Source organism: Epargyreus clarus, unplaced genomic scaffold (assembly GCF_041222505.1).
Source record: "Epargyreus clarus isolate Ecla_fem2 unplaced genomic scaffold, WU_Ecla_fem_2.2 ptg000003l, whole genome shotgun sequence".
Taxonomy (NCBI): Eukaryota; Metazoa; Arthropoda; class Insecta; order Lepidoptera; family Hesperiidae; genus Epargyreus; species Epargyreus clarus.
In genome coordinates this window covers 2425799-2451648 of record NW_027332211.1, presented here as the reverse complement: position 1 = coordinate 2451648, position 25850 = coordinate 2425799, and the positions used below count along the sequence as shown (strand labels likewise).

At 34.6% G+C, this 25850-nt stretch overlaps 1 protein-coding gene across 1 annotated transcript in view; it reads right to left on the bottom strand.

Annotated features, from left to right (window-relative positions):
- Window positions 1-6200: 6200 nt before the first annotated feature.
- LOC140749936 (oxysterol-binding protein-related protein 1-like) overlaps window positions 6201-25850 on the bottom strand; it is a 53418-nt gene continuing 33768 nt past the window's right edge. Inside the window, exons 14-21 of the mRNA XM_073083198.1 lie at window positions 12520-12740; window positions 11599-11714; window positions 9719-9861; window positions 8979-9179; window positions 8253-8448; window positions 7885-8001; window positions 7229-7443; window positions 6201-6573 (exon numbers count right to left, since the gene is read on the bottom strand). Coding sequence (XP_072939299.1) covers window positions 6465-6573; window positions 7229-7443; window positions 7885-8001; window positions 8253-8448; window positions 8979-9179; window positions 9719-9861; window positions 11599-11714; window positions 12520-12740 — 1318 coding nt within the window. The 3' untranslated portion in view covers window positions 6201-6464. The remainder of the gene's footprint in view (window positions 6574-7228; window positions 7444-7884; window positions 8002-8252; window positions 8449-8978; window positions 9180-9718; window positions 9862-11598; window positions 11715-12519; window positions 12741-25850) is intronic.

Here is a 25850-nt window from a genome sequence, read left to right as displayed (position 1 = left end):
TGTGATGATGATGAAGGTGTGATGTCTTTTTAATACGTACATATTATCTTTATATATAATTGCTTAATATTATGTATCAGCAATGTCCTAAGTAATTAGTGCAAAGTACTCGAAAAGGTTCAAAAATATAAAACGAATGCAGTGAATTAAATTTAATAATCTTGTTTAAACTATTATTTATGGTAGTGTATCAGTTACAAGGTATTATGTTACTTACTTAAGTAATTTTTTGACATAGCTGCAGCTCAAGTTCCACTGTTGGGTACAGTACCCTTACCATGAGTTTTCAAAACATCCCAAAATTTCACGTTACGTTTAATCAATCCATTATTCTGTTCCGTTTGCTTCAGTAGACTGCGTAAATGTAACAATAAGTAAGTGCTGAAGTCTTTTTGTCTACCTCACATGTTCGCAAAAAAGAGAGACAAAACATAAAGCGCCAGTTTGTCAATTTAGACATTTAATGTTACGTTACTGACACTATAGTTCTGATACAATCCGCTAGGCGCTAGGAAATTGTATGGCGAAATACGTAAACAAATACCAAAACAGTCATATTTGTCAAAACATAGACACTCATGGTAAGGGTACAGATCTCTTTTCACATCTGAGGCAGACCGCATTCCACACTACTTCAAAGTAAATTATAAAACTTATAGTAATAAAGTTAGAAAGTAAATACGGTGTAACCGATTATACTTTTTAAATTTATGTACCTTCAGTTTTTGCACAAATAATTTAGGATCATACGGTATGCTTGCTTTCTTCTAAATTTGCTTACCTATTTTATCTTGCCCGTAAAATACAGTAAGAATGTTTTAGACAACATATGTATATTAAGTAAAAACATAAATATAACTTAGTCCAATAAGGGTTTTCATCAAAATTGTAAAATAAACAAGAGGACTGTAGAAATGCGGCGTTTTAAATTCCAATATTTATTGAACTAAGTTATGTTTATTATTATACAGAACACCGGATGTGCCATTATTGACAATATATTATATAATTATGTAGAGGGTGGATAGAAGAACTCAGCATTATAACATTTCTAATTATTAACACGATTTGATTTCTGGTCAACAGACGATGACAGGCATGATTACCATCATAAAGAACCTAACCTTACCTATCCTATATAAGGTGTCACTGTTTTGTAATAAAGTAGTTAATAATTTAGTTTCATTTAGCTATAATCTGGGCTCTTCCATCCAACTTCATCAAAACAAATATATTTACATCACTGAATATGTCTGATATAATTGTATGAAATTATTGTTTGTGTGATATTTTTAATTATATTAAAAATGTGAAGTGACTTATGGGACAGAGAATCATAATATCTTTTAGTGAGAAAACGATTAAAATATTTTAATATTAAAATGCAAGCCTTTTATTTTACCTCAAAAATCAATGTTTTTATTTTTATAATATAGGAGTAGCAGACGAGCATGCAGTCCACCTGATGGTAAGTGGCTACTCCCGCCCATGGACATCTATAATCAACTAAGCTGAAACGCCTCGGAAAATTATGTCTCCCTTACCACACCCTTCAAAACGGAACACAGCAGCGCCTAACACTGCTGTTATTAGGCAGAAATATGTGTGGCGGTGGTGCCGCTGGAGTCGAACCACAAAGGGTTTTACCACCTTCAAAATAGTTATACTTATAGTTACTACCTACATATTTAAGATATGTCTTTGAAATTCTAAGAAGCGATAATTATTACCCATACAAATTTGTGAAAATATTGAAAACTCTACAAAAAATCTATAGCAAATGCAATCTTTCGATTCCAACTTGGACATGTTACAACATTAAATAGATTTTAAATGTTCGTATGTCGGTACTAAGTCCTATCATTTTATAATAAATCAACGTTAAACTGGTAATAAAAACGTATTAGCTATGTTTCCTTTTTTGAGGAACATTAGGTCAACGCAAAGAAATAAAAAACCGGTCTATTTTACATACTATTAATTTATTCTGATTACACACCTTGAAATGATATAATTGGCAGCTAAATGCTTGTAGCCTAAAATTTTACAAGTCCTATAGACATTGAATACATTTATATTTAAACATTTTTATTTATTTTATAATATTACATACTTTGTCTAAAGTATTGCAATACAATTTTCACTTAAGGCTATTTTCACAATGACTTCTAACATCGACGACTCGATTGAGTCCAAAATGCGATAAATGCAAAAATATCACTACTTTTATTCACAAGACAGCTTTATAACCTTTTTATGAGAACTATATTAATTATTTATCAATAAGTAATCGAGATTATTCTCGTTTATATTTCTCTAAGTTTACACATAACTTAAGCAGTTAGGTACTTTCGGGTCAATGCTATTTGTACAATTTTAATTCTATATAAATAATTATTAACCTTAATAAATATTATTTTAAGTTAGCTGCGAATATGGGAATAAATTTGTTGGAAAAGTATCGCTTAGACTCAGCGGTGTACTTAAATAGTAAAATAAGTGCAGAATTTTAGACATTAAACTACATTGTAATTAAAAATTTCAGTAAATAAAGAGTGAATGACAAACTTGGAATATATCTCATTCCAGGTTAGTCATTACTAGCAACACTTAGGAAGACAAAATGTTTTAACACACGACCGACAGGAAGCAGTTATAGGCTCTCCTCACTCACCCCGATAAATTTTTAATATCAATTGAAGATAATTATTATTTTTTTTTGATGAAGGGAAAATCACATTTTATTTTCACAGTTCGTTGTGTACTATTTGAGTTTTTTTAATACATGATAGCTTCATCGGTTGCCATTATTAAATTTTAAATTGATTGTAGGTTACCTTCTCACACTATTTACCTCATCAAATATCTATCCCTAACGCATTTCATTTCAATAATAATTTTATTATATTGTGTTTTCTTAATTTGCATTTCAGGCATACTCTTACTTCAAATTTGAGATCACTAGTCTCCTTAGATAACCCTCTTACAACTCTTTTCCCCCTCTCGCAATCTTGGCGCTTGCCGCAAACTCCAAACTTCTACAAACCAGGTCAAACTCTTTATCCACAGGTTTAAATTTGTGACAGTTTGGCAATCGTCCAGATGCTGCATTATTTTTAAACAAATCAGCGTACAAACGTACAGATCTCCAAATTATAGTTACATTTTTTCAGTTAAGTATTGACCAATCTATAAAAATTAAAGCGATTATAGCATTGACATCAAATGAATAATAATTGGCCATACCAAACACTTAGTGTTGTGTTAGCTGAACACTGAAATGGGTATCTGGATGATCCTTTAACCTTCCGAATTTATTCTGGCCATAAAATATACCAACTATAAGGATTGGATAGCAGATTGATGAATATAACTCTAAAAATATTATTAGAATTAATATTTAATCCATTTTTTCCCTTTCGACTTTTTTTACCGATTCTTTTACCTTCATTACCTCGTGTGAATCTGATAAGAGTTCTTACTTCTTAAACATCCAATAAAATTCATCTCACTACTACGAGTGCAGTCGACGGCAAAAAGTAAATAGCTGTCCCTGAATGATTAGATATTATTTATCGATAGGTACAGCTTTTGATTTGGAATTATAATAAAAATAATAACACTTAATACTTAATAAATATATGATAATTAATACAATAATATTTAAGTTTTTCTAATACGCATAGGACCGTAATCTAAAATTCGTGCGTGTCCGGTTGTGGCTATTATTTAATATTATTATTAAAGTTTATACCCCACAATTTCGGTTTATTTTACATAGCTCATACGAACAACAACAACAACCAGCGGTCACCCATCCAAAAGCCGACTGTGTTCGACGTTGTTTAGCTTTGTAGACCGATTGCAACCGACGCCTATTATTAATAATAATTCTATCCAATGTTTGCCCAATTAAAGATCGAAATTTGTCAATTTATTCCTTCTGATATTGTTAAATTTCAATGTTCAATTTTTTTGACAGATGAAATAGATTATTAATAAAAGGCGCTTACAATCCCAAATACAAGTTTAACTTGTCATATATAGTTACACATGGAAATGTATTATTGTTCACTAACAACTACAGTTTTACTATAACTACAGAACATTATTCTAGCAATACTCACATTACTGCTAGATCCTACCCAGGTATTATGAAATACCTATACCTATTTACAAGCTACCTTTGCAAGTGTGACACGGGCCTCCAAATTATTTTATTTACATATCTTATGCACTATGTTACACTTACCTATTACAAATCAGATGCTAGATATAATATAACAATAATGCTACAAATATTATATTAAAATTTCATATTCATTAAAAAGTAATAATAGTGCTGATTTTAAACATATATCTTTTTTGTGTTGCATTAAAACCTACGAAATCGGTTGAATATTAGTTATATTGTTAAAAAATGATCAAACATGTCTGCTGACTTAACCTACGAATCCGGTTGAATATTAGTTATATTGCTTAAAATGTTTAAACATGTCGGCTGACTTAGGTGTTAAATTAAGAAAACTTTTTTGTGCAAGAATTAACAAAAGCAGACGTATATATAACATTATAAATAAGTACTTATAAACTTTTTTGTGCTAAAATGAACAAAAACCAGACATATATATATATAACATAATAAATATACTTATTGACAGATACATAACTTAACAACAAACTAGTTTGTAGAAATTTTATTTAACCTATGTTCAAAGCTACACTTTTGGGACTTCCTCTACCTGGCAAAGATAGTAGAGACTTTTGTGGTTTGACTCTAGGGTTACCACCTCCACACATTTATCTGCCTTATAATAGTAACATCGAACGCTGCTGTTTTCTGGTTTGAAGAGTGTGGTGAGGGTGACTTACTTATCAGAGTCGTTCCAACTTAGCCCTCAGGGGTAGCAACGCATCTGTGGCATGACCGCATGCATGCATGCATGCTTGCATTCTACTTCTATAATATAAAAATACATTTATGCCATGTGTTCAGAATTACCGCTAAAATTAAAATAAATATCTTGGCAAATTTATTAAGTTTATCTAAAATAATCATAATTAATAATGTCATTTGAATGCTATACATACATGTTACTTTTGTCATATCATCAAAAGTGTCTGTTCTTTTTTTACACTTATATCTAAATATTTAAAGTTAACATTAACATTTATCATTGGTGATAAATGTCATTCTTAACTTGTTATCTTACTTTAATTTTTATTTTTAACAACACTTGCCATTTTACAAAATACAATAATCATTTTGCTAATAATAATTTATATATTAAAAATAAAAATTATTATAATCACCATGTATCTATGCCTACGACACAAATATTTTGTTTAATATCAAGTCAATGCATTCAAATAATTCAATTACATAATTTAATTTAATTACTATTTTGATCAGAGGTAATAGCTTGTATATCTTAAATTCAATATGGCGCCGCGTAAGCCAGTTTAAGCTAATTTAATAAGTACATAAAGAACTACATATTATATACAGTGGCAAAACTTTATTCATAAATATTTTCTATACACACACACATACTGTCTACATAATCCTTAACGGTTCTGATAGAGAAATACATTTTTAATAATGTAGCAAGTATATAAATTGCTTATTTCTTAGACACAGTATCGTAATATTATTTTAAGAAAATCATAGTATATTTTAAAGAATAATTCCTTAATATTTAGTAAGATTGTGCTTGATAAATATCTCATTGGAAATATTTGTGTGTATGGTAATATCTATTGATTTAGTGTTGAAATTATAGAATTTAAAAAAAAACGGTCTCACTTAAAATAACACCATATAATCATAAAACCTTATTATCATGTGGTGGTAATTTAAAATAAGTAGTTCATAATAAAATATGCGAGAGTTAAGCATCCCCCAAGTTATAACAACAATACCCCGGGAAGGACGACGGTATGTGTGGTCGCATTCCGTCGTATACACCAGACGGTGTGGTGACACAAAGTCACCTGGGCGGAGCCCGACGGGGCAGTGCGCTGAGAGGACTCCGGTCGCGTTCCTTTAGAGATCCCGGAGTCCTCTACGCAGCGCCGAGGACGGCCACCGGGGGGTTTTAGTGCGGTAAAAGTCCCACATAACCCCGTGTCGCTTCCACGGCACCGGGTACCTTTTGAAGGTTTCCCCCTCGAAAAGAAAAAAAAAAAAAAAAAGTTATAACAACAACAAGTAATGCAGAACGTAAGTCAGGAATTCTAGAAATTATAAGCAAATACGAAGTGCATAATCTCTTAGCGTCTAAACAAAAATTCAAAACATTTTGTAGATGTTGCCTGAACTCCAGTAATGTTCAATAGATAATATTTTCTCTCTTATCCACTTCAAGAACCATTAAAAAAGTTTCTCATTCACATAAACACATATATTTCCAACTTGTCTACATATATTGCGTAATCCGTTATCTTTTTTTACTATCTTTTTACTAGAAAATGTCGACGTCCTTGAGATGCTGGTAATTACGATCCCAATAACCACCATTGTACAACCAATCCTCTTGCTTGGTGTATGGATTCGTACCTTGGCTGAACCACCTGGAAACATACAAAATATTAATTTTGATAATAGTTTTGTTAATGGATTTAATTCCAAAAATTACTGTCTTAATAGGGGCGATATAATTTTTTGTTAAACCATAACCATTGTGCTACTATGTTTCAACTTTTAGTAGGAATCTTCATGAGTGTAAAATGATGAGCTATTTACTCACAAAACAACCAGATTGCCATCGCAAGAAATATGTTCTTAAAGTGAGTTACTCCACATGCCACAATAGTTACTATATCCTGTTTATGTTTTCTATTATGAACAGTGTAGCACAGTGTTCCGTTCTGTCATAGTGAGACTGTGCCATACTGTAAGTGAGAGTAAAGACTGTTAAAGCATGTGTAAAGTAGAAATACATGATTAAACAAATCCTCAGTGATAGCGGCGTATCTGTTACCGACTTGAGAACTGAGATAAGTACTCCAGGTATAACATTATTACAGATATACATCAGTAGTACTTGACACTTACCATCAGGTACCACTATACTATGTGAATTAAGAAAACAACAAAATCATATACTTACTGTGTACACACAACTTAAAACTATAACCATTCATAACTTGCACCGGATCGAAACTTTCTTTACTCAAGCAGAATCGTGACCAATAACTAACCTAACCTAACCTAAAAAACGCTTACCTCGGCTGCCAAGGGTCAGCGCTCTTCTTCAGCATCTTCCTTGCGGCGCGCTGCTTCTCCTCCAGCCGGGTCTTCTCCGTGGCCGCGGCGTCGATGTCCCCCTGCTCCAGCAGCCGCACGTCCGGCCGCAAGCGGCTGTCCGTGGGACACAGCTGACTCTTCATGTCCCGCTCCAACTCGTTTAGGGACATCGCGAATTCGGTGAATTGGTAGTACTGAGACCGGTAGAACAACAATAGTGTGAATAGTAAAAGATATAGATATTCAGAGAAGAAGATAAATTTGGCCCAACATGAGATGAGATCTTTTTTTCCTAACTTTGCCTTCACTAACTTAATCTAAAAGAGAAGTTTTCCACTGATCTCTGTTGTAGTGGTTTATCACGTCATCAATATTGAACGGTAAAGAATGAAATTGAATAGTGAAGAATAGAATATTAGCCATTAAGTTAGGATTAAAACTACTTCGCAACAATCCGCTACGAATATGTATGATGGTATATATTTTAAACCATGCAGTATGTTTTTAACTTAACTTAATAGCATAGATTTCCGCAAAGTAACGCCTGATACAATTAACTATCTAGAATATTAGCTTCTTCAGTCAGATAAAAAGTATATTAAAATATGTTTTTGTATAGGATCTATTGATCTTACCTGTGCACTATTGCTGGGTCTTGGCCGGGCCTCCCAAAGAGTAACAGATCCCGGTATATCGATATTGTAAGACTCGTCAGGCTTGGGAACCTCTTCCGAATTTTCTGCTTCTTCATTCTGAAAATATGTTTAATTTTTTACAACACAATCATTTGATGAAATTTACAATTCGTCTAAAAATATTTCATCTTGTTCTGGTGGCCTGATTTCTTCATTTTTTTAAATAATTTAAGTAAGTAATTTTTTCTTGGTACCCTTCCTTCTTCCCTTGCAGCAAGTTCCATTATTTGAAAAATAATTACAGAGGAGTCTATTTGACTACTTTATCAACGTTCCCATCTAATGTAACTACAATCAACACAACTTACATCCTGTATGGACATGGAGCGCAGCGCTCCAACCTTGAAGCTATTGAGCTTGGCGAGCACCTTCTTGGGCGTGTGCGAGGGTGTCTGGCCGCCCGCCTCGTCCCCGCGCTCCTTCGCCCACTGCTCGTACACCGCAGCACTGCAGCACTTGATGTACTCTGTCCACTTGCCGTACAGGTAGCGGAGACGCTTTTTGCTGCAAGATTGAAAATGTTATACGATTTCATCAGCTTATTTTAGTTTAACCAGGATTATTGTTTTATAAGTTTTTTGTATGATGAAATGTAAATAGGTAGTTTTTTTCTAGACAATAAATACTTCCACAATACTTGAACTCATAGTAACCTATATATCTAGACGTTGCAAGAATCTGTGCCCATAAATTACCTTATCCGATCATGGCGATGCATGTCGCTAAATTGTTTAATTGACAGTATTATAATTTGTGTTTTTATCTAAATGTTCATGGAATACCTGGATACCACTATCTAGAACTACCTATTTTATAAATGTCTTCTACTACAAGTCTAGAAAAATCCCTTGACATACGTCAAAACGGTAGTAAAACCCTATGTCGTTGTCCTGCAGATTCCAACAACTACTGATGGATACCTGAACCGAACCTGAACCAGTTGAACTCAACCTGAACTGAAGCGATAGCCTACCTGCTGCTTCTATTCCATACAACGACGATTCAAAATTCCACAAGATATGAATGTTACTAACTTAGCATCAGTAATAAAGCCGTCCACCCGATGCAGGTCGCGGTTGTTGAAGCCGGCGGGCTTGAAGGCGAGGTTGGCGCGGAGGCCGGCGCCGCCGTGGCAGACCACCTCCATCGCGCCGTACTGCTCGATCCACAATTTGCCCACGATCACGTTATGCACGCAGCAGTTTACGTTCGTCCAGGTGTATGCTTCGCCCCAGCTGGAATAGTTTTGTGATGGTTATGGTCCTATGGGTAGGAGGGTAGGAGGATGGTATGATTCTTAATTTAGATGTATAATTGCGATTCATATTGAGAACTCTTTTATGGGGTACACGTCTCGAAGTTGATGGATATACATACTTTAGATGTTTATGTCCTTTTGATAAACCTCGTAAGAAATAATAAGGACTAAGTATATTAATAGTGATATTTTTACAATTTTTGACGTGATTGTCTAATACCATTAACTTTATTCTTCTTCACCGGATCTCTACGGTTTTAAATTGTAGGCGCAAAGTTGTCTGTAAAAAATAAAACTCGCTTTTGAAATCTCGTAAGATAACTTAAGTATTGGTTTCAATATGTATTGAGGTACCATTGTGAACGATTAAGCCTTTTCATTTCAGAAGAAGACCCTTGTCCACAATTACGCCTACTGTCCACTTCATAGATATTTCTGATTTTACGATTAATTTTGGAAATCATAAGAATAATACTGATTATCGATTATTGATGTTTAGTACTGCCTAATACTTACCGTGGCAACTCAACAGTGACATGTCCCTTGGGTTGTATCTCGACGCTCTTGCCGCAGAACTTCAGCTTGGGGTGCACGGACCCATGGAACACGAAGTGGGGGCTGTCGGCGTGGAACGCGGATACCGGGGGGTGGTGCGACACCTGGGGGCCAATTTCATAATGTTAGTATAATAATAGTTATATCACCATCATAGAAGGAAAAAGTTTTGTTAATTCTTTTATTCAATAACAATATCGTAGAAAGAAGACACGGATACATCTTTTTTGATCTATAACATGGAAGCAAGCGACAGGGCATACAAAGGATGCTTCGAAGGACGTAAGGTTTTCGATCATGAGATGAACCTTTCAAGAATTTAAAGACTTGACCTTATACGTAAATGCTATGAAAGAGCTCCAATTCTATCTCAATAATGAGGGAAAAATCGATGTTACATAGTAAAAATGGGCATTTTACTTTATACATTCTCGTGCTACGTATTCATAGCTGAGCCAATAATTTCATTAGCATACGAGCCACAAACAGCAGAAATTTTACAAAAGTAATTTAAACTTTTCTAAAAAGCCTTATAAAATATAGTTACGCAATGCCACTTACCACACTAAAACAGGACACTTTGAAGTCTTGCAAAAGCTTTGGTAAATAACCTGAATTTTGAAATTCAGGGCAAGTAAATAACTTTAGACGGAGTAGAGTTGGCCGTGGTTACAAGTTTTAACATCTACGTCATTTGAATATCTTTAGGGATACGAACTTTAAGACTAAGTAAAGTTCAACATTTTCATTAAAGAGGTAATAAGGTTCTTTCCATAGTACGCCAGGGTACCACTGTCACGCTTAATATCCAGCGAAGAGAGCTTTCCACTGTTTTCACACTCTTAAAAATCTAGCACTATCTAGCACTAACTTAGCTCTAATTTATTAAGGTCAGGTAAATCTTAATAACATACAATATTGTTATGTGACCAATTGATTCAAATATGTTTTCACTTTCTTAAAACTCTTTCTTCTCACTTTCGTTCTGAATTAAAAGCCGTGTGACTTTACAAATGTACCTAATTTATAAAATATATATATATATATATATATATATTTACAGCTCATTGAATTGGAGTGTAAATTGAATATAATAACATAATATAAATATAAAATAAAGCAAACAATAAAATGGTTAAAAGACATAGATAAGTATTTACTTTTATAAGATAAACAGACAACAATAAAACTGAAATGTAGACAAAATTGTAAATAAGAGAATTGTAGAAAAATACTTGAGCATAATAAGGTCGTACAATAAAGTTGTAGAGACGAGTCAATAGCTAAGTAGCGAACTATTTCAATAGTGAGTTCTTCGAACCATGTTATATAAATATTTGTCTCTACTTACAATGTAGTAGATAACAAGAGAAGCAATAAAAGCAAAACTTTTACGATCAATTTGATCACTGTACTGACTATGAATATTAATATCTGTTCTGAATATTGAACATGTTTTTGTTTTGTGTGCCTTCATAGCGCTTGCAACACAAAGAATTCTGATCAACAATATAATCATGAAATAAAAATAACAATGACTTTAGATTTGAAGAGACTTACAAAGTACTAACAGTGTCCTATAATATTATAAAGAGGCAAAGTTTGTAACTTTCATTGTTTGTTTGTTTGTTTGTAAGATCTAATCTTCGGAAATACTGAGCCGATCGTGAAATTTTTTCACAATCAGAAAGTCACTCTATTCAGGAGTGCTATAGGCTATATTTTATTATGATTTAACAAAAAGCGGGCGAAGCCGCAGGTATTGCTAATAAAATATAAAAAATAAATGCCAAAAGTCAGAGTAAAAAATATAAAAAAATAATGTCAAAGAAAAAAAATACCTGTTCGCAAACAGCTCGGAACTCGGGGCGTTCCAGCTCGTAGGTCTCCCCGAGCAAAGGGTTGAAGGGCTTGCCGAGACGCTCCCAATTCGACGCGAGAGCGCTGACGGCGAACGCTGTAAGAAATATCTTTAAAATATTGATCAAGTAAAAGTTAAAAATAAAAGATTTTTATAATCCTATATTTTTTAAAGATGGTAGGACCTTGAAGGTACAACCGCCATATTTCAAGAGTGTTGAAAGTGTTGTTATTTGAATCTGGCTTCAATGGCGTAGCAACGGGCAGTAAGGTCTATGTGGCATTCCAGCTTAGTCTAAGGGACAACGTGTCTGTACCCGACTTCAGGTTGGACTGAATTAATCAACACTTTATGTTCTCTCTTGTTAATTACAAGTTTTTAGAACCGAGCTCGTTATTTATTGCCAGCTGGCTAATCTTGCTACCTATACTACACTTCAACCTGTAGAAAAAATATTTAAATTATTATTTTTTGACAGATGTTTACTAAGTATGCAAGTTAGGATTTATTTTCCAGGAACTATAGTCTTTAATAATATAATAACGATGGACCATATTTAAATTAGGATAAAAAGGGTTTGTCGTAAGTTTCGTAAGAACTACGCGACGAGAAACTAAGTATGATGTGTTCTGGATTGAAGGGTGGATTTAAGGAGAGATAGAGCCACCTACATTCTCACTCTATTACACAAGAGCCATGCATCTGTTGGCGACCTCAGGTAGGACTCCTATCCTATTTAGATTGTTACATAGTGCCAATGATCATTAATTAACTTCAAGTGTATTCAATGCTTAAATGCTACTTCAAATCTTCAATCTATCAGAAAAGTAGAGCAAAATATTTACAACACACAAAAGCATACAATTTCAACTGAGCATAAAGTTTATATCTTCATAGTCACCAGCAATATACTCCATTCGCGCTACAGGGTCTGTCTGCTCGGAGGCCATCCGCAGCAGGTGCGCGTACTCCAGGTACTCCAGCATCCGCTGCAGGAAGGACAGCGGTTCGTTGAACACCACCGGCATGGTGATCTTCGACAACTCCTTGCCCACGCAGTTCTTCAGCACCGACCAGAGGGAGAAGTCGCCGCGGCTGAACTGGGCCACTGGGAGCGAGGTTCTGGGGATATGAAGTTGAATTATAACGCTAAATTGCGAAGGTACATCCTGGTGATTCGACTCCGCTAGCCCCATCACCCCACCTATTTCAGCCCAATAACAGGTAGTGTCTAATGTCAGGTACGAATATAATCTTATCGGGCTTTGATTACAAATATCCATGGAAGGCAGTAGCCATGAAGTGGATTGTATGCTCGTTTACTATAAAAAATGTTCTACTTCCAGGAGTGTCCTTGGCCCTCATGACAATGACCCTAAAGAAAATGTTATTAAATTCTTCTTCTTGCCACTCCATAAGATTGATTGATCTCATGTAGTCCCAAAAATGAATTATAGTGGTTCCATTAGGCAAGTGGCGTGATTGATTAAACGAAGCAACTTATCGTTGTAACTTCATCGTTCATATCGTTGTAATTCGTTGTTGATACAAAAATATTTCCTCATCGTAAATTTTCAAATTAAAGTTTAAAGTTAAAAATGTAATTTAAAGTTTTATTAAATTTGTGCAGTTTAACTAAATTTGCTCTCAGTTAAAAATGTAATTTAAAGTTTTATTAAATTTGTGCAGTTTAACTAAATTTGCTCTCACGTAATTGCTGTTACCTTTTGTTAAAGCCTATTTCAGCCAAATTAAATCTGAAAATACAGACACTTTACTTCGTGTACCAAGGGAAAGAGAAATGAGCAAAACTTGTTGCCGTCAAGCTAAATAGGTCAAGTTATTCCCGAAGGGCCTGAGGTCTGCCGCAATCAGAACGAAAAAACTTGACTTTTATAGCCCTATGCTTAGACTAAAAGGACAGACGTAGCATCTGTTACAAAACAATTTAAATAAATAAAATAAGTATGCTTATTAAGTACCTACTGAAGAAATCTTTCTAGTTGACGCTATTTTCTACACTGCCCCATTTTCTTTTGTCTATTATAATACTATTTGTCGTATTGAAGTGGTTATTTTTATTTTAAGTGGTAATATGTAATTCGGCGTCATTTGAATCGCAAGATTCGATTTACAGTTTCAATATTCACGCAATCTGCCGTGGCCTTCACAACAATCCACACAAGAATAATTGTGCGTTTGGATTTTGCAATCTTCTGCGAAACGGTCTCTTTCTTTTTTTGTCTAAAGCTCTAATAATATAAAGTGGAAACACCAAATGTAGCTTTGATTAAATTTCCCTCAATAAAGCAGAAATTTGATCTTGTAGAATTCTTTTATTATTTTCATTTCGGTTCAGTTAAGGAAAAATTAAGTGAACAGTTTTATTTTGACTACAGTTTTTTATCTAGGCTTTTCAGGTATTGTTTTACATAAAAAATAACAATTGTTTTGCTGCATTGTTAACATTTCATTGTTAGAGGTGAATTTTAAGTTAACTACCATTAAAACAAAAACGTGTAATTTATAAAACATGATTTAAAGAAACCGCTGTGCACTCCAAAAAATATGTACCTATCATGTACTTAATTACTTGTATGATGATATGTGGTAATAAATATTTATGCACTACTGATGACGTCTTATGTTAGGTGTGTTGTAATTCTAAGTAACATATTTTTTGTACCTTAGCATATTGCATTTATTGCGGCTTAACATGAGCTTTTCTTGGAGAATTTTCTTGGAATCAATATACGTTTCCAGGGAATGTTTCACCATTAAATCATACGATAAATATAATTTATAACACGCATAAAACATTGATAAATCAAGGGTACATCATTTTGAACCCAATGTGAAAAACCGAATATTATACCTCTGGTGTATGTTCATGTAAATTGTAAATTTTCTATACAGAGAACAATACCTAAGCTTCCTATTCCTTGTAAAGAAAATACACCATTTTCGATTACAAGTCACGAAATAAATCAATTCTTAATACATTCAGGGTCTATCCTACGATTTACTTCTCGGTCGGCTGCGCTCAGTAAGAAACTATAAATCTCTTGCATATAAAATAGGTTCAGAGATCACAAATCTAATCAAAAGTTATCACGAATTTCGGTTCACCCGTCTGTTTTCGTTTCGTGTTGAAGTACTTAAGATAATGTAAGCAAAACAAAATGGATTAGGTTTTTGCGTGTATACGTTGGGTTCTAGAATAGTAATGCTTAATCACTGTTTCACTCAGATCCCTTGTAAAACCTTCAAAGCCTCCAAGGGTAGCTACTTTTTTGTCGGACCAATTTTGGGTGCTCAAAATTGCCTTTTTTGCAGTATATACGCGTTTGGGTGAATGATTAATGATAGGATTCAATAATGTATATTTCACACTTGAAAGTATCGTAATGTAGTAATATTTAATACTACAGTGTATGCGACGACCACTTTAGTTTGCTAACCCTCTTTGTGTGACGATAAACAAAATAACGTTGTAGGAAAGCGTTTCTGCCTATGCCCTAGATTTAATATCTTAGTCGTTTCCTCCCAAATTCTCAGGAAGAAAGAATCTAATATTGAAGGTCACACGAGTAAGCACAATACCTTTATTTATTAAGGAACACGACTGTGTTTACGAAGAATTTTTTTGCAAAACATTTTACGTAACGAAATGACAGTAATTTTGTTGCGAGCTCCGGCACTTTACAAAAGTGCTTGCAAAAATCCAAGCTCGGAATTTTCCCATATCACTACGTTTTTCAGAAAAAGTTCCATTGTCTGCTCTGCGCGTACGAGACCGCTTGCTCTAATTTTGTCCGTGTTATTCCCATCTACACGTAAATCTTATTATGTAAAGTGAATTACCTCGACGTACGACAAAATAAGACATTAGACGAATGTGAGGACGCATGGCAGTGTGGCAGCCAAGTTGACGGACTGAGTCAGGGTGACGGACTGTTACGAGTAGTATGTAAGTTCACAACTTCACATGAACTATTTCGAGCTACGTTCGACACCACATAACTCTAGAAGTCTAAAACTAGAAGGATTAAGGAAAACTGTCACAAATTTTGGTGCGTGTAAGTGCGACAGCGCAAGTTATCATTTAATACTTGTTGTTTAAGTACATTTTAGATGGCTTGAGTCTCTTAGTCACAGCATGCGCCATTATTCAAGTATACACGACTAACTTGATAACTGGCTATGGCTTTAAAGCCTTTTCTTTTGATAAATCCTCGAAATTTGCGAGGAGATTCAGTAAAAAATATCGACAAGTATAGTAATATTGTTTATAGCTATGCGTTCAATAGTCCCTAACTTGGCGAACGGCGTACACAGGCGTTGAAGGTCGCGGGACGATCGATACGAGACCCGCTGTCTGCTCCGGATGAAAAGAGATGAAACGCGACGTTGCTGCTGAAATACAACCTGTATCCGGATATAAATAACTTTCTAGTGAAATTTAATTACTTTTGAATCGGAAGTTAAGTAGTGAAGGTAGCCCAAAGATCTTTGTAGTAGTTTGAAACAGTAGTAATGTAGTAGTTTTAAAGATCTTGAAGGTACTGAAGGTAGCCCAAAGGTATTTGTAATGGGTAGTAAATGTTTCAATGTTAAGTTAGTTTCCGTCTGATTTTGATTGCAAAATTTGATTGATTGGATTTGATTGGGTATTATTTTTTATAAATAAAATACTAATTATAGTGTTATTACGATTCTACGCAATTATAAGTATCTGTATAAATCTATTCCTTAGTATTGTATGTCTGTAACCGTTAGCTAAAAAAAGCTAAAGTAAATCTATATATATAAAAGAAAGTCGTGTTAGTTACTCCACTTATAACTCAAGAACGGCTGAACCGATTTGGCTGAAAATTGGTGGAGAGGTAGCTTAGAACCAGGAGACGGACATAGGATACTTTTTATCCCGTTCGACCGCGTTTCCTTGAAGTCATTTTATAACTCAAGAACGGTTGAACCGATTTAGCTGAAAATTGGTAAAGAGGTAGATTAGAACCAGGAAACGGACATAGGATACTTTTTATGCCGTTCGACCGCGTTTCCGTGAAGTCATTTTATAACTCAAGAACGGCTGAACCAATTTGTCTGAAAATTAATCGAGAGGTAGCTTAGAAGCAGGAAAAGGACATAGGATACTTTTTATCCCGTTCGACCGCGTTTCCTTGAAGTCATTTTATAACTCAAGAACGGTTGAACCGATTTAGCTGAAAATTGGTAAAGAGGTAGATTAGAACCAGGAAACGGACATAGGATACTTTTTATCCCGTTCGACCGCGTTTTCGTGAAGCATTTTATAACTCAACAACGGCTGAACCAATTTGACTGAAAATTGGTGGAGAGGTAGCTTAGAACCAGGAGACGGACATAGGATACTTTTTATCCTGTTCGACCGCGTTTCCGTGAATAAATAAGAGTTGAAAGTTTGTATTAAAGTCCCCCAGTTTTGATGCAAATCTATATGAAAATTGGTATTTGATAGGATTTCGATAGAAAGTAATTAAATATCTATTTTACGATATTTGCAAAATCAACCCTTAAGTTGGTTAAGTAGGGGTTGGAATTTTATATTAAAATCCGTTAATTTGGAAGCAAAAACTGTAAAAAGTTGCATTTGGCTTTAGAAGACACTTCGTTTAGAAATCGGCAGATTTTGAAGCAAAGTCTATGCAAATTGGAATTTAGCTTTTTGATTCAAAATAATAGAACACATTTTTCACCGTTTTTGGAAAATCAACCTTTAGGGTCGTTTAATCGGGTATGGAACTTTAATTTAATATCCGTTAATTTGGAGCACTAAGAAAATTATCATAAGTGTATGAAGTATCATTATGTATGAAGCATCTGAGTCACTGTTTGTTTTTTTAGATCAACCCTTAAGACTGTTATAAATCGCCTTTCTATTTACACAACTGTTTCAGCATTTTTAGCTATTCAACAACCCGATTAGAGTACTATAAGTAAATAAACTTTCTTTAAAAAAAACCGTTATTGAAGTTATAGGTACTTCTTTTCGCGTGTTTGTAAAAAAAATAACAAAAAATACAACCGACTTCTATGTCACTACAAAGTAAAAAGTAATTCGAACGAAATATATTGAGCGCCTACTTCAGAAATATGTACTAAACCAACATTTATTTGAATTATTTTTTACTATGTAGTGACATAGAAGTCGGTTGTATTTTTTGTTAAAATTTTTTTACCCTTTTTAGTGATGACATAATAACATTTATATTAATACAATATAAAATTGTATAAACGTGATCATGAATTAAGGTACGGTCTGAATTTACATTGATTGGAACCGCCCGCTCGCAGGGCGCTGGCGCGCCCTGCCCGCTTAGTTTTATATTGTCTTATGTGTTCCAACCTAACCTAACTAAATAGTCAATGATTTGCAATTTCATTAGAACCTCCTACACCAAATATCTTCAAACACGACTCAATTATTCCCATCGGTTGAGGAGTTACATATTTTGTCTCCGAGCCACATTATCAGACCCTTAAATAGTCAATGATGAACTGACTTTGCAATTTCGTTAGAACTTACACCAAATATCTTCAAACACAACTCAAATATCCCCATCGGTTGAGGAGTTACATATTTTGTCTCCGAGCCACATTATCAGACCCTTAAATAGTCAATGATGAACTGACTTTGTAATTTCATTAGAACCTACAATAAAAAATAACACAATAAAAAAAAATATTAAAATCGGTTCACTAACGGCGGAGTAATTCGTGTACATACATAAAAAAAAGATACCGGCCATATTGATAACCACCTCCTTTTTGAAGTCGGTAAAAAAATAACAGAGTGCAGAGAGGTAGAGTGAATTTTATTTAATTGTATTTTTTATTTTCCTGTTCTCCTGTGGCCATTTCCTAATATTTACCAGTAGTTTATGGACATAATACATAAATTACACGAGTGAAACCACGAGGTACAGATAGTCACTCATAATTAGGTGGTACGAAGTTCACCGGGTCATCTAGTATAGAATATTTCTAACTGAAATAAGATGGATCCCTTTACCAACATAAACTCCATTATGCAAAATTTCTCCATCCGAACCAATGATGCAGAGTAATTTTAGTTGTAAATAACAAAACAATACTATCTAAATACATGATTTTTCGAAATCGGAGAGACAATTTAACTACTATTAATGACGATTATTTTAGAAAAAACTCGGTCTTTCACGAGTGGCGTAGGTTAAGACGGATCCACTTAATCCTATGATGTTCGCATAAGTTGTTCGCATTTAAACGGATAACTCAATCACGAGACTTGGAAGCCACATGACTGAGTCACCCATCTTGATCCAATATCGATAATTCCAATGAAACGGTAAATGATACTTTATATGCCAAATAAAAATGTGTTTAGTCCATTATTACTCGTGTAGTATTTGAGTCAGGTATTATTAAGCAGACGAGCGTGTCCACCTCATGGTAAAAGGCTACTGTCGCCCATGGACATCTGTAATCTACCCCAGATATGATTTGATATTCCTACCTGAGGTCGGGCACAGGTGCGCCGCCACCCCTGAGGACTAAGCTTGAACGCCTCGGAAAAGTATGTCTCCCTTACCACATCCTTCAAACCAGAACAAAGCAGCGCTAAACACGGCTGTTATGAGGCAGAAATAGAAAAATGATTTCCTAATAATTTAGCGAAGTTATCATTAACTGTAATCAAACACTATCAGATCTAATTTTACGAAATAGTGGAATTGGAAACGTGTAATCAACCAGTGATTTATTACTCAGGTACTAAAACTAATCACGAATCATTAATCTTGGAGAGCTCGGTCATGTACGAAGTCGAAATTGGACATTATGGATTGGCTGCGTAACCTTGAAGGGATGAGGGATGAAGGATGGAGCGAGATGGAAATAAATGTAATCTGAAGATTTATTGATATCGGTCCGTGGGACATTTCTATTGCGATTTAAAATTGATATTAAATTTTGTAAGATTTAATAATGTTAAGCCCTAAGATTTTTCATATAATATTTCTTAGCTATAGGTACTTTTTATTTAACAAAATAAAGTACTTCATGAAAGATATACAATACGTTTGAGAAAATACAAGTAATATGATTTGTCATAATTTAAATTATTTTACTCGTATAACATGTTACTGCAAACAAAAATATTCTTTGAAACTATTGCTCTACTATGTACAATGTTTAAGATTATAGTTACAATTAAAGACGTAACGTTCTTAAATAGACATTTATAGTAAAATAGTTATATATTTTACTTTATAAACGACGCAATACGTCCGAGACATCGTTTACAGAAAACAGGAAAACAAAAATCGCGAAGAAACATTATCGATCCATCCTGACCTTGTCCGTAAGGACGGAACGGGATGCAGGCGGACCGGCGGTTCCAAGGATGCTCGTTACTCAACTAAATTACTCATTTGTCACGTTGTGAGATCATTTGTGGGGCGAGAATTTGTTTGAACAATGATTTAAAACTCAGATTATTGTGCTAATCGCTGAAACTTTTTTACTAGATTATATTTTGTTTTAACGATGTACATTATGTAAGCAGAAATAAACAATAAAACTAATTTGTTACCTACATGTTATTTTACGAACGTCACTTCAAACGAATACTTACAAATAAGTATTTTACAGAATGACCTTAAGTTCGAATCATCCGAGAATTCGTAGAAAGAACATGAAAACCGAAATGGGTTTGGGACGATTCGTCGTAACCTTGTCCAGATGGATGGATGGAGGATAGAGCAGGAAATACGCGGATCGGCGACCCAAGGATGCTCATTAAGTACTTAAGTAAATGACTCATTTGTCACGTTTTGAGATTTTTGGGAGGTGTCGCGTTTTGAAAGTTTTGTTACCATTTGTGGGGTGATAATTTAGTCGTCGTGCTCATAATTAAGTAACTGAAAGCTTTTGTGCTTAGACTGTAGCTTCTTTCTACAAAGATGTACGATAAACATAAAATGTTGATTATTTATTGTTATTTGTATATTCGACTTAAAACAAAGACCATCGGGTGAGTATGCTTCAAAAACAAAATAATAAACGCAAAATCCTGCTCTATCGTATAACTTTTATGAGTTGTTCTATTATGATAATCAAAATGTGTTTTTTCTTGCCATATACACACACCATATTATTATATTTGTTTGGTAATATAAAATCGCATATTTTTAAAGCCTTCTTTGTTATCCCGTCTTTATTGACGACATTAACGAAGCAATGATATATTAATAAGTTTAATTAAGCATAGCTTCTGCAACAATAACGAGAACAAAGCAATGTAGAGTCAGTAAATACCACAGCGAATTCAGTTGAAGCAGCTCTTGAATATTTAAAGCCAACTGGAGTCTGAAGGCTTTATCGCGCGTAACCAAGAGATTAAAGCCGTTACGTCGCTCATCCTGTCCCAATTTTGTGTTTAAATATTGCGGTAATCCTGAAAATGTATTGTATTGGAATATACATTCAAGAAACAGCCACTGTATATACATTTACAGGTACATCGGTTCCTTTGTCATGTTTTCAGCTCATTTCCATTTAAATTAAATCACAAAAATACAGTCGAATTGGGAGTTTTTCTTGGGACTTTTCAAAGTCGGTTGAAAATGAGGTGTATTTATATACACGGCAGCGCGTCCGCCAAGTTCACAATAAATACGCACTGACGACACAACACACTGTGTTATATTTTATTTTAACGTATTTTATATTATTTTATCAAGCATAAAGTCACCTTGAAATGAAATTGTAAGTAGCTTAAGGCATTTCATTCAAAGTTCTAAGTGATTCTTTTCTTTTTCATTCATCTTTGTCGATCTTTGACGACCCGCGTGGCGGAGCGATCACCATATCGGTCTGACGCGCTGAGGATCCCGGGTTCGATCCCCGGCTAGACATCTAAATGATGAATTTAGATTTCTGTTTCTGGGTCTGGGTGTTTGTGTATTTGTCTATCTGTGTATCCATGGACCACCCACAACACAGGGGATGTGGGGCTGTAAGTGTAGAAAGCGTTTTATGTTTTCGTTTTTATGTTTTGTTGTTTAGGTTTTTATGTTAGGTTGTTAGGTTTAGGTAGTAGAACCCATCATAGTAAGACTCGGGAAGCACCATTGCTAAACTTATTTCTACCATTCAATAGTGATGTTAAGTGCTGCTGTATTCTGAAAGGCTTCTATCAAATGGACTGCACGTTCGCTTACTACTTCTTTATAATGAAAATAGCTTAATATGTATGACAGCATTGGATGGAACTATAAGCTGAAAATGTCACGAAGCTTAATTTCACAAACTGGAGTGCTATTTCAAAGAGCTTTCACCTACCACTCAGATGTTGAATAGCTCTAAGCACACTTAACAGAAATTTCCTTTGAGGTAAAAGTTTTTATTATCCTGCAGAGACCTTTTATACGGTTCAGCGCGTCGAGTACCACGTAATTTAAATAGACCAGCTAACACTACTACGTGCTTGCATCCCCTTTAACTATCTTAGGGAATACATTTTCAAAATTCCTTTATAGTGCTCATAAACATTATATAAATCTCTTTTATATAAATTTTAGTGCTCGTACGTTTCTGCTGTCTGTGAGCATATATTCATTTTACTAGAACTCGCTTTTTATGAGACACTATAGTTCAGAGAGGTCAAACTGGACCTTTCCAAATTGCTGATTTTTATAAACTACCAGCTTTTAAAATTGAACATCAAATATCAACTTCGACTTTTCAAATCCCGCTGATACTTTTAAACGCGTTCGCACATACAATTTAATTTTACTTATATCATCATCAACCCATTACCGTCTCACTGCTCGGCACGGGTCTCCTCTCAGAATGAGAATGATTAGGCCATAGTCCACCGCGCTGGCCTGGTGCGTATTGGTAGATTTCATATAACTTTGAGATTATTATAATTATTTTTATAAATACCTCAGGTATGCAAGTTTTCTACACGATGTTTTCTTTTACCCGTTAGCAAGTGATAATTAATTTCTAATACGCACATAACTCTTGGAAAATCAGAGGTAACTGAGATTTAAACCTGGGACCCCTCGATCGAGAAGTGCGACTTTCTCAACCACTAGGCTATCACTGCTTTACTTATATACATATATAATATTAATATAAATAAAGAGTTCGTAATAAATTTCGCAAAGCACAACACCCACTGGGAATTAATGGGCCGGTTAATAAGACCAGCCATGTGTACTGTGCATGACGGTTTGACAGTACGTATGTCGGCTACGCTCCGTCGACATCAAAGGCTCAGTGTTGTGTACTGAACAATTTCCGTGATCACTGAACTTGTTACATTTTACACATTTTGCTAATGATTTTATAGGTACACGATGTTGAAATTTGGTATATGGTTTTTTACATAGGATGTACATTTTTGTGAAAAGTGCTCAATTTGAAATAAATAAAACAACTTAGGAACTCAAATACTAAAATATAAATATTAGTATTATGTTGATCACCACTTTTATAGATGAAGTCTTTTCTACAAAGAAAAATATCTTTGTTGTTTATTATTCTTCATCTATACTAATATTATAAAGAGGAAAACTTTGTTTGTTTGTTTGGTTGTAATGAATAGGCTCAAAAGCTGGACCGATTTTGACAATTTCACCATTCGAAAGCTACATTATCCACGAGTAACATAGGCTATATTTTATATGAAATAATTTTATAAATAGATTCTGAGGCGGTACAAAGTTTGCCGAGTCAGCTAGTAGTTCAATAAAAAGGGAGTATTTTTGTTCACTAGAATCCGAATATGAACGATATGATAAAACATAAGGTTACTGACAAAATATTATCCATTGATTGCCAAGTACATTTAATTTTATACAGATTATATTTCTTTGAAATCTGAAATGTCAAGATGTCCCAGCCGACCACGGTTCGATCAATACAGGACACTTGTTGACCTTCACTTTATCGGGACCCTTTTAAAATATTCTCACCGGAGTTTCTCAGAAAAACGAAAATAAACTCAATATTCTCCCTCTTACATAAAGGACTCGCTTATAAAAAGCGGCGTTAATTAATTGCTGAGAAACGGTACTTTATTATACAATTAAATTGTTTTTGTGTTAGATAAAATTGGAAGTTAATCAAGCACAAGTCGTAATTTTTTCTTCGAATTGAAGACTGCTTTTGTAAACACGTTTAGAATATTATTAACATAAATGATTGTTTATCTTAATAACAGTAGCAAAAGGAGGACAATACGTATGTGTAATATCATATTAAGAGTTACTATGTAATTAATTATATATCTTCTAGAGAGAAGTAGTAGAAGAGAAGATAGCTTCAGTCCCTATTAGTCCACATAGGCCTCTCCCAAGGTGCGCCACTAAGGCCGATTGTTTGCATTGGTAACTATATATGTACATATTGTAATTTTAGAGTGAAGAGGTGACCACGAACAGGCCACAGAAAAGACAAGGGTAGACAACTCTCTATATGAACCAACGACATCATACGAGTGGTGGGAATTGGCTGGATGAGAACAGAGTATAAAGAGAAGGCCTACATCCAGCAGTGGTTGGCAACGGGCTGAACAAGGTAACAGAGACTTACGTAAAAAATAATACGGTTCATATTCAAAGAACAATTTATTCGTAGTCTATCAAAAGACAATTCCGACTACAATACTAAATCAACAGCCTATTTCATAAAATCTCCGCTTACACTTCACAAACAGCCCACAAGAATTGTTACTATAGCAATTAGCTATAATTAACAATTCTGTCTTATCCTTGACTTAGCGCGAATATTCTGGAGCTCAATTAAGCGTCTGTTGAAGTAATTTACCCAAATTACGTATAATCTGTAGGAGTCCAGAATTAGAGATGGGACCATTCTAAATTTGAACAAAGCGTCTCAACTAAATTACTATACAGTTTGTACAATGGTTTTAGATATTAAATTAATTATTCCATGTACGTAAAACTACTTTAACAAGGCTAAAATAATTAAAGTGGCATCTAATTAGCTCCTTTATTGCTATTCTACTGAGTAGTTAGCCGTTAAAGGAAAGTGCACAAGTATTTTAATTATATAGAAGTAACGGATCATGCAATCCACTTGAGAATAAGTGGCAACTGCCGCCCGCCATCTTTAGTTACTTAGTATAGTAAAGCGGGTGTAAAATAGCGTTTGCCAGTAACTAACTTCGAAAGTCAATCTGTCGCGCATCGCCTTGCCGCCAAATAGAACTAAAAGAGAAATACTCCTAAGCCGAGCGATTGTTTCCCACTTAAATTGCGTCTACTGATTTCATTACACATAAAACATTGAGAGAACCATATTAGGTAATCGACCTAGTAATTTAAAGTGACGTCCACTGTGGTACCTATATAATATGTTTAAAGTTTTTACGACGAGTTCTAAAGCAATTCAAATTATGTTAATGTAAACTTTACCACTTCGCCTCTCGATCGAGGGGTCCGAGGTTCAAATCCCACGCACGCACCTCTGATTTTTCAAAGTTATGTGCGTATTAGAAACTAATTATCACTTGCTAAACGGTGAAGGAAAACATCGTGAGGAAACCTACATACCTGAGAGATTTATAAAAAAAAAAAAATCTCAAAGGTATGTGAAGTCTACCAATACGCACTTGGCCAGCGCGGTGGACTATGGCCTAATCCTTCTCATTCTGAGAGGCGACCCGTGCCCAGCAGTGGGACAGTAATGGGTTGTTGATGATGATGATGATGATGAAACTTTACCAAATTACCGTCAAATTAAATCAAGAAGTATTTTGTTGAGATCCTACAACTCCGTCAGGGGCTGACAGACTAAATTAATTTATGACAAGCCACTTTACTCGAAACTTGAAATGTTTGCAGGCTGTAATTACTTCCCAAACTCGATTCTTCAGATGCTCACAGTTGAACAGTTTAACTTAATTATTTCGTACCATTTCACAGTTTCGAAGAGCTTCTTCGAAGGTCACAACTTCGTTAAACATCAGATCGGAAAAAACATCTATTAAGTATTCAGGGTCACTTTTTTAGCACGGAAAAAGTGGAAACTAAGTAAATGGCTAAGTCGCAGTCATCGTCCATCTATTGCTGAGCACAGGTGTCCTCTAAGAGTGAGAGGGCTGGTATAGGTCGTAGTTCAACGTGGTAGTCAGATGCGAAATGGTAGACCTTACACACCTTTGAGAACTATTTT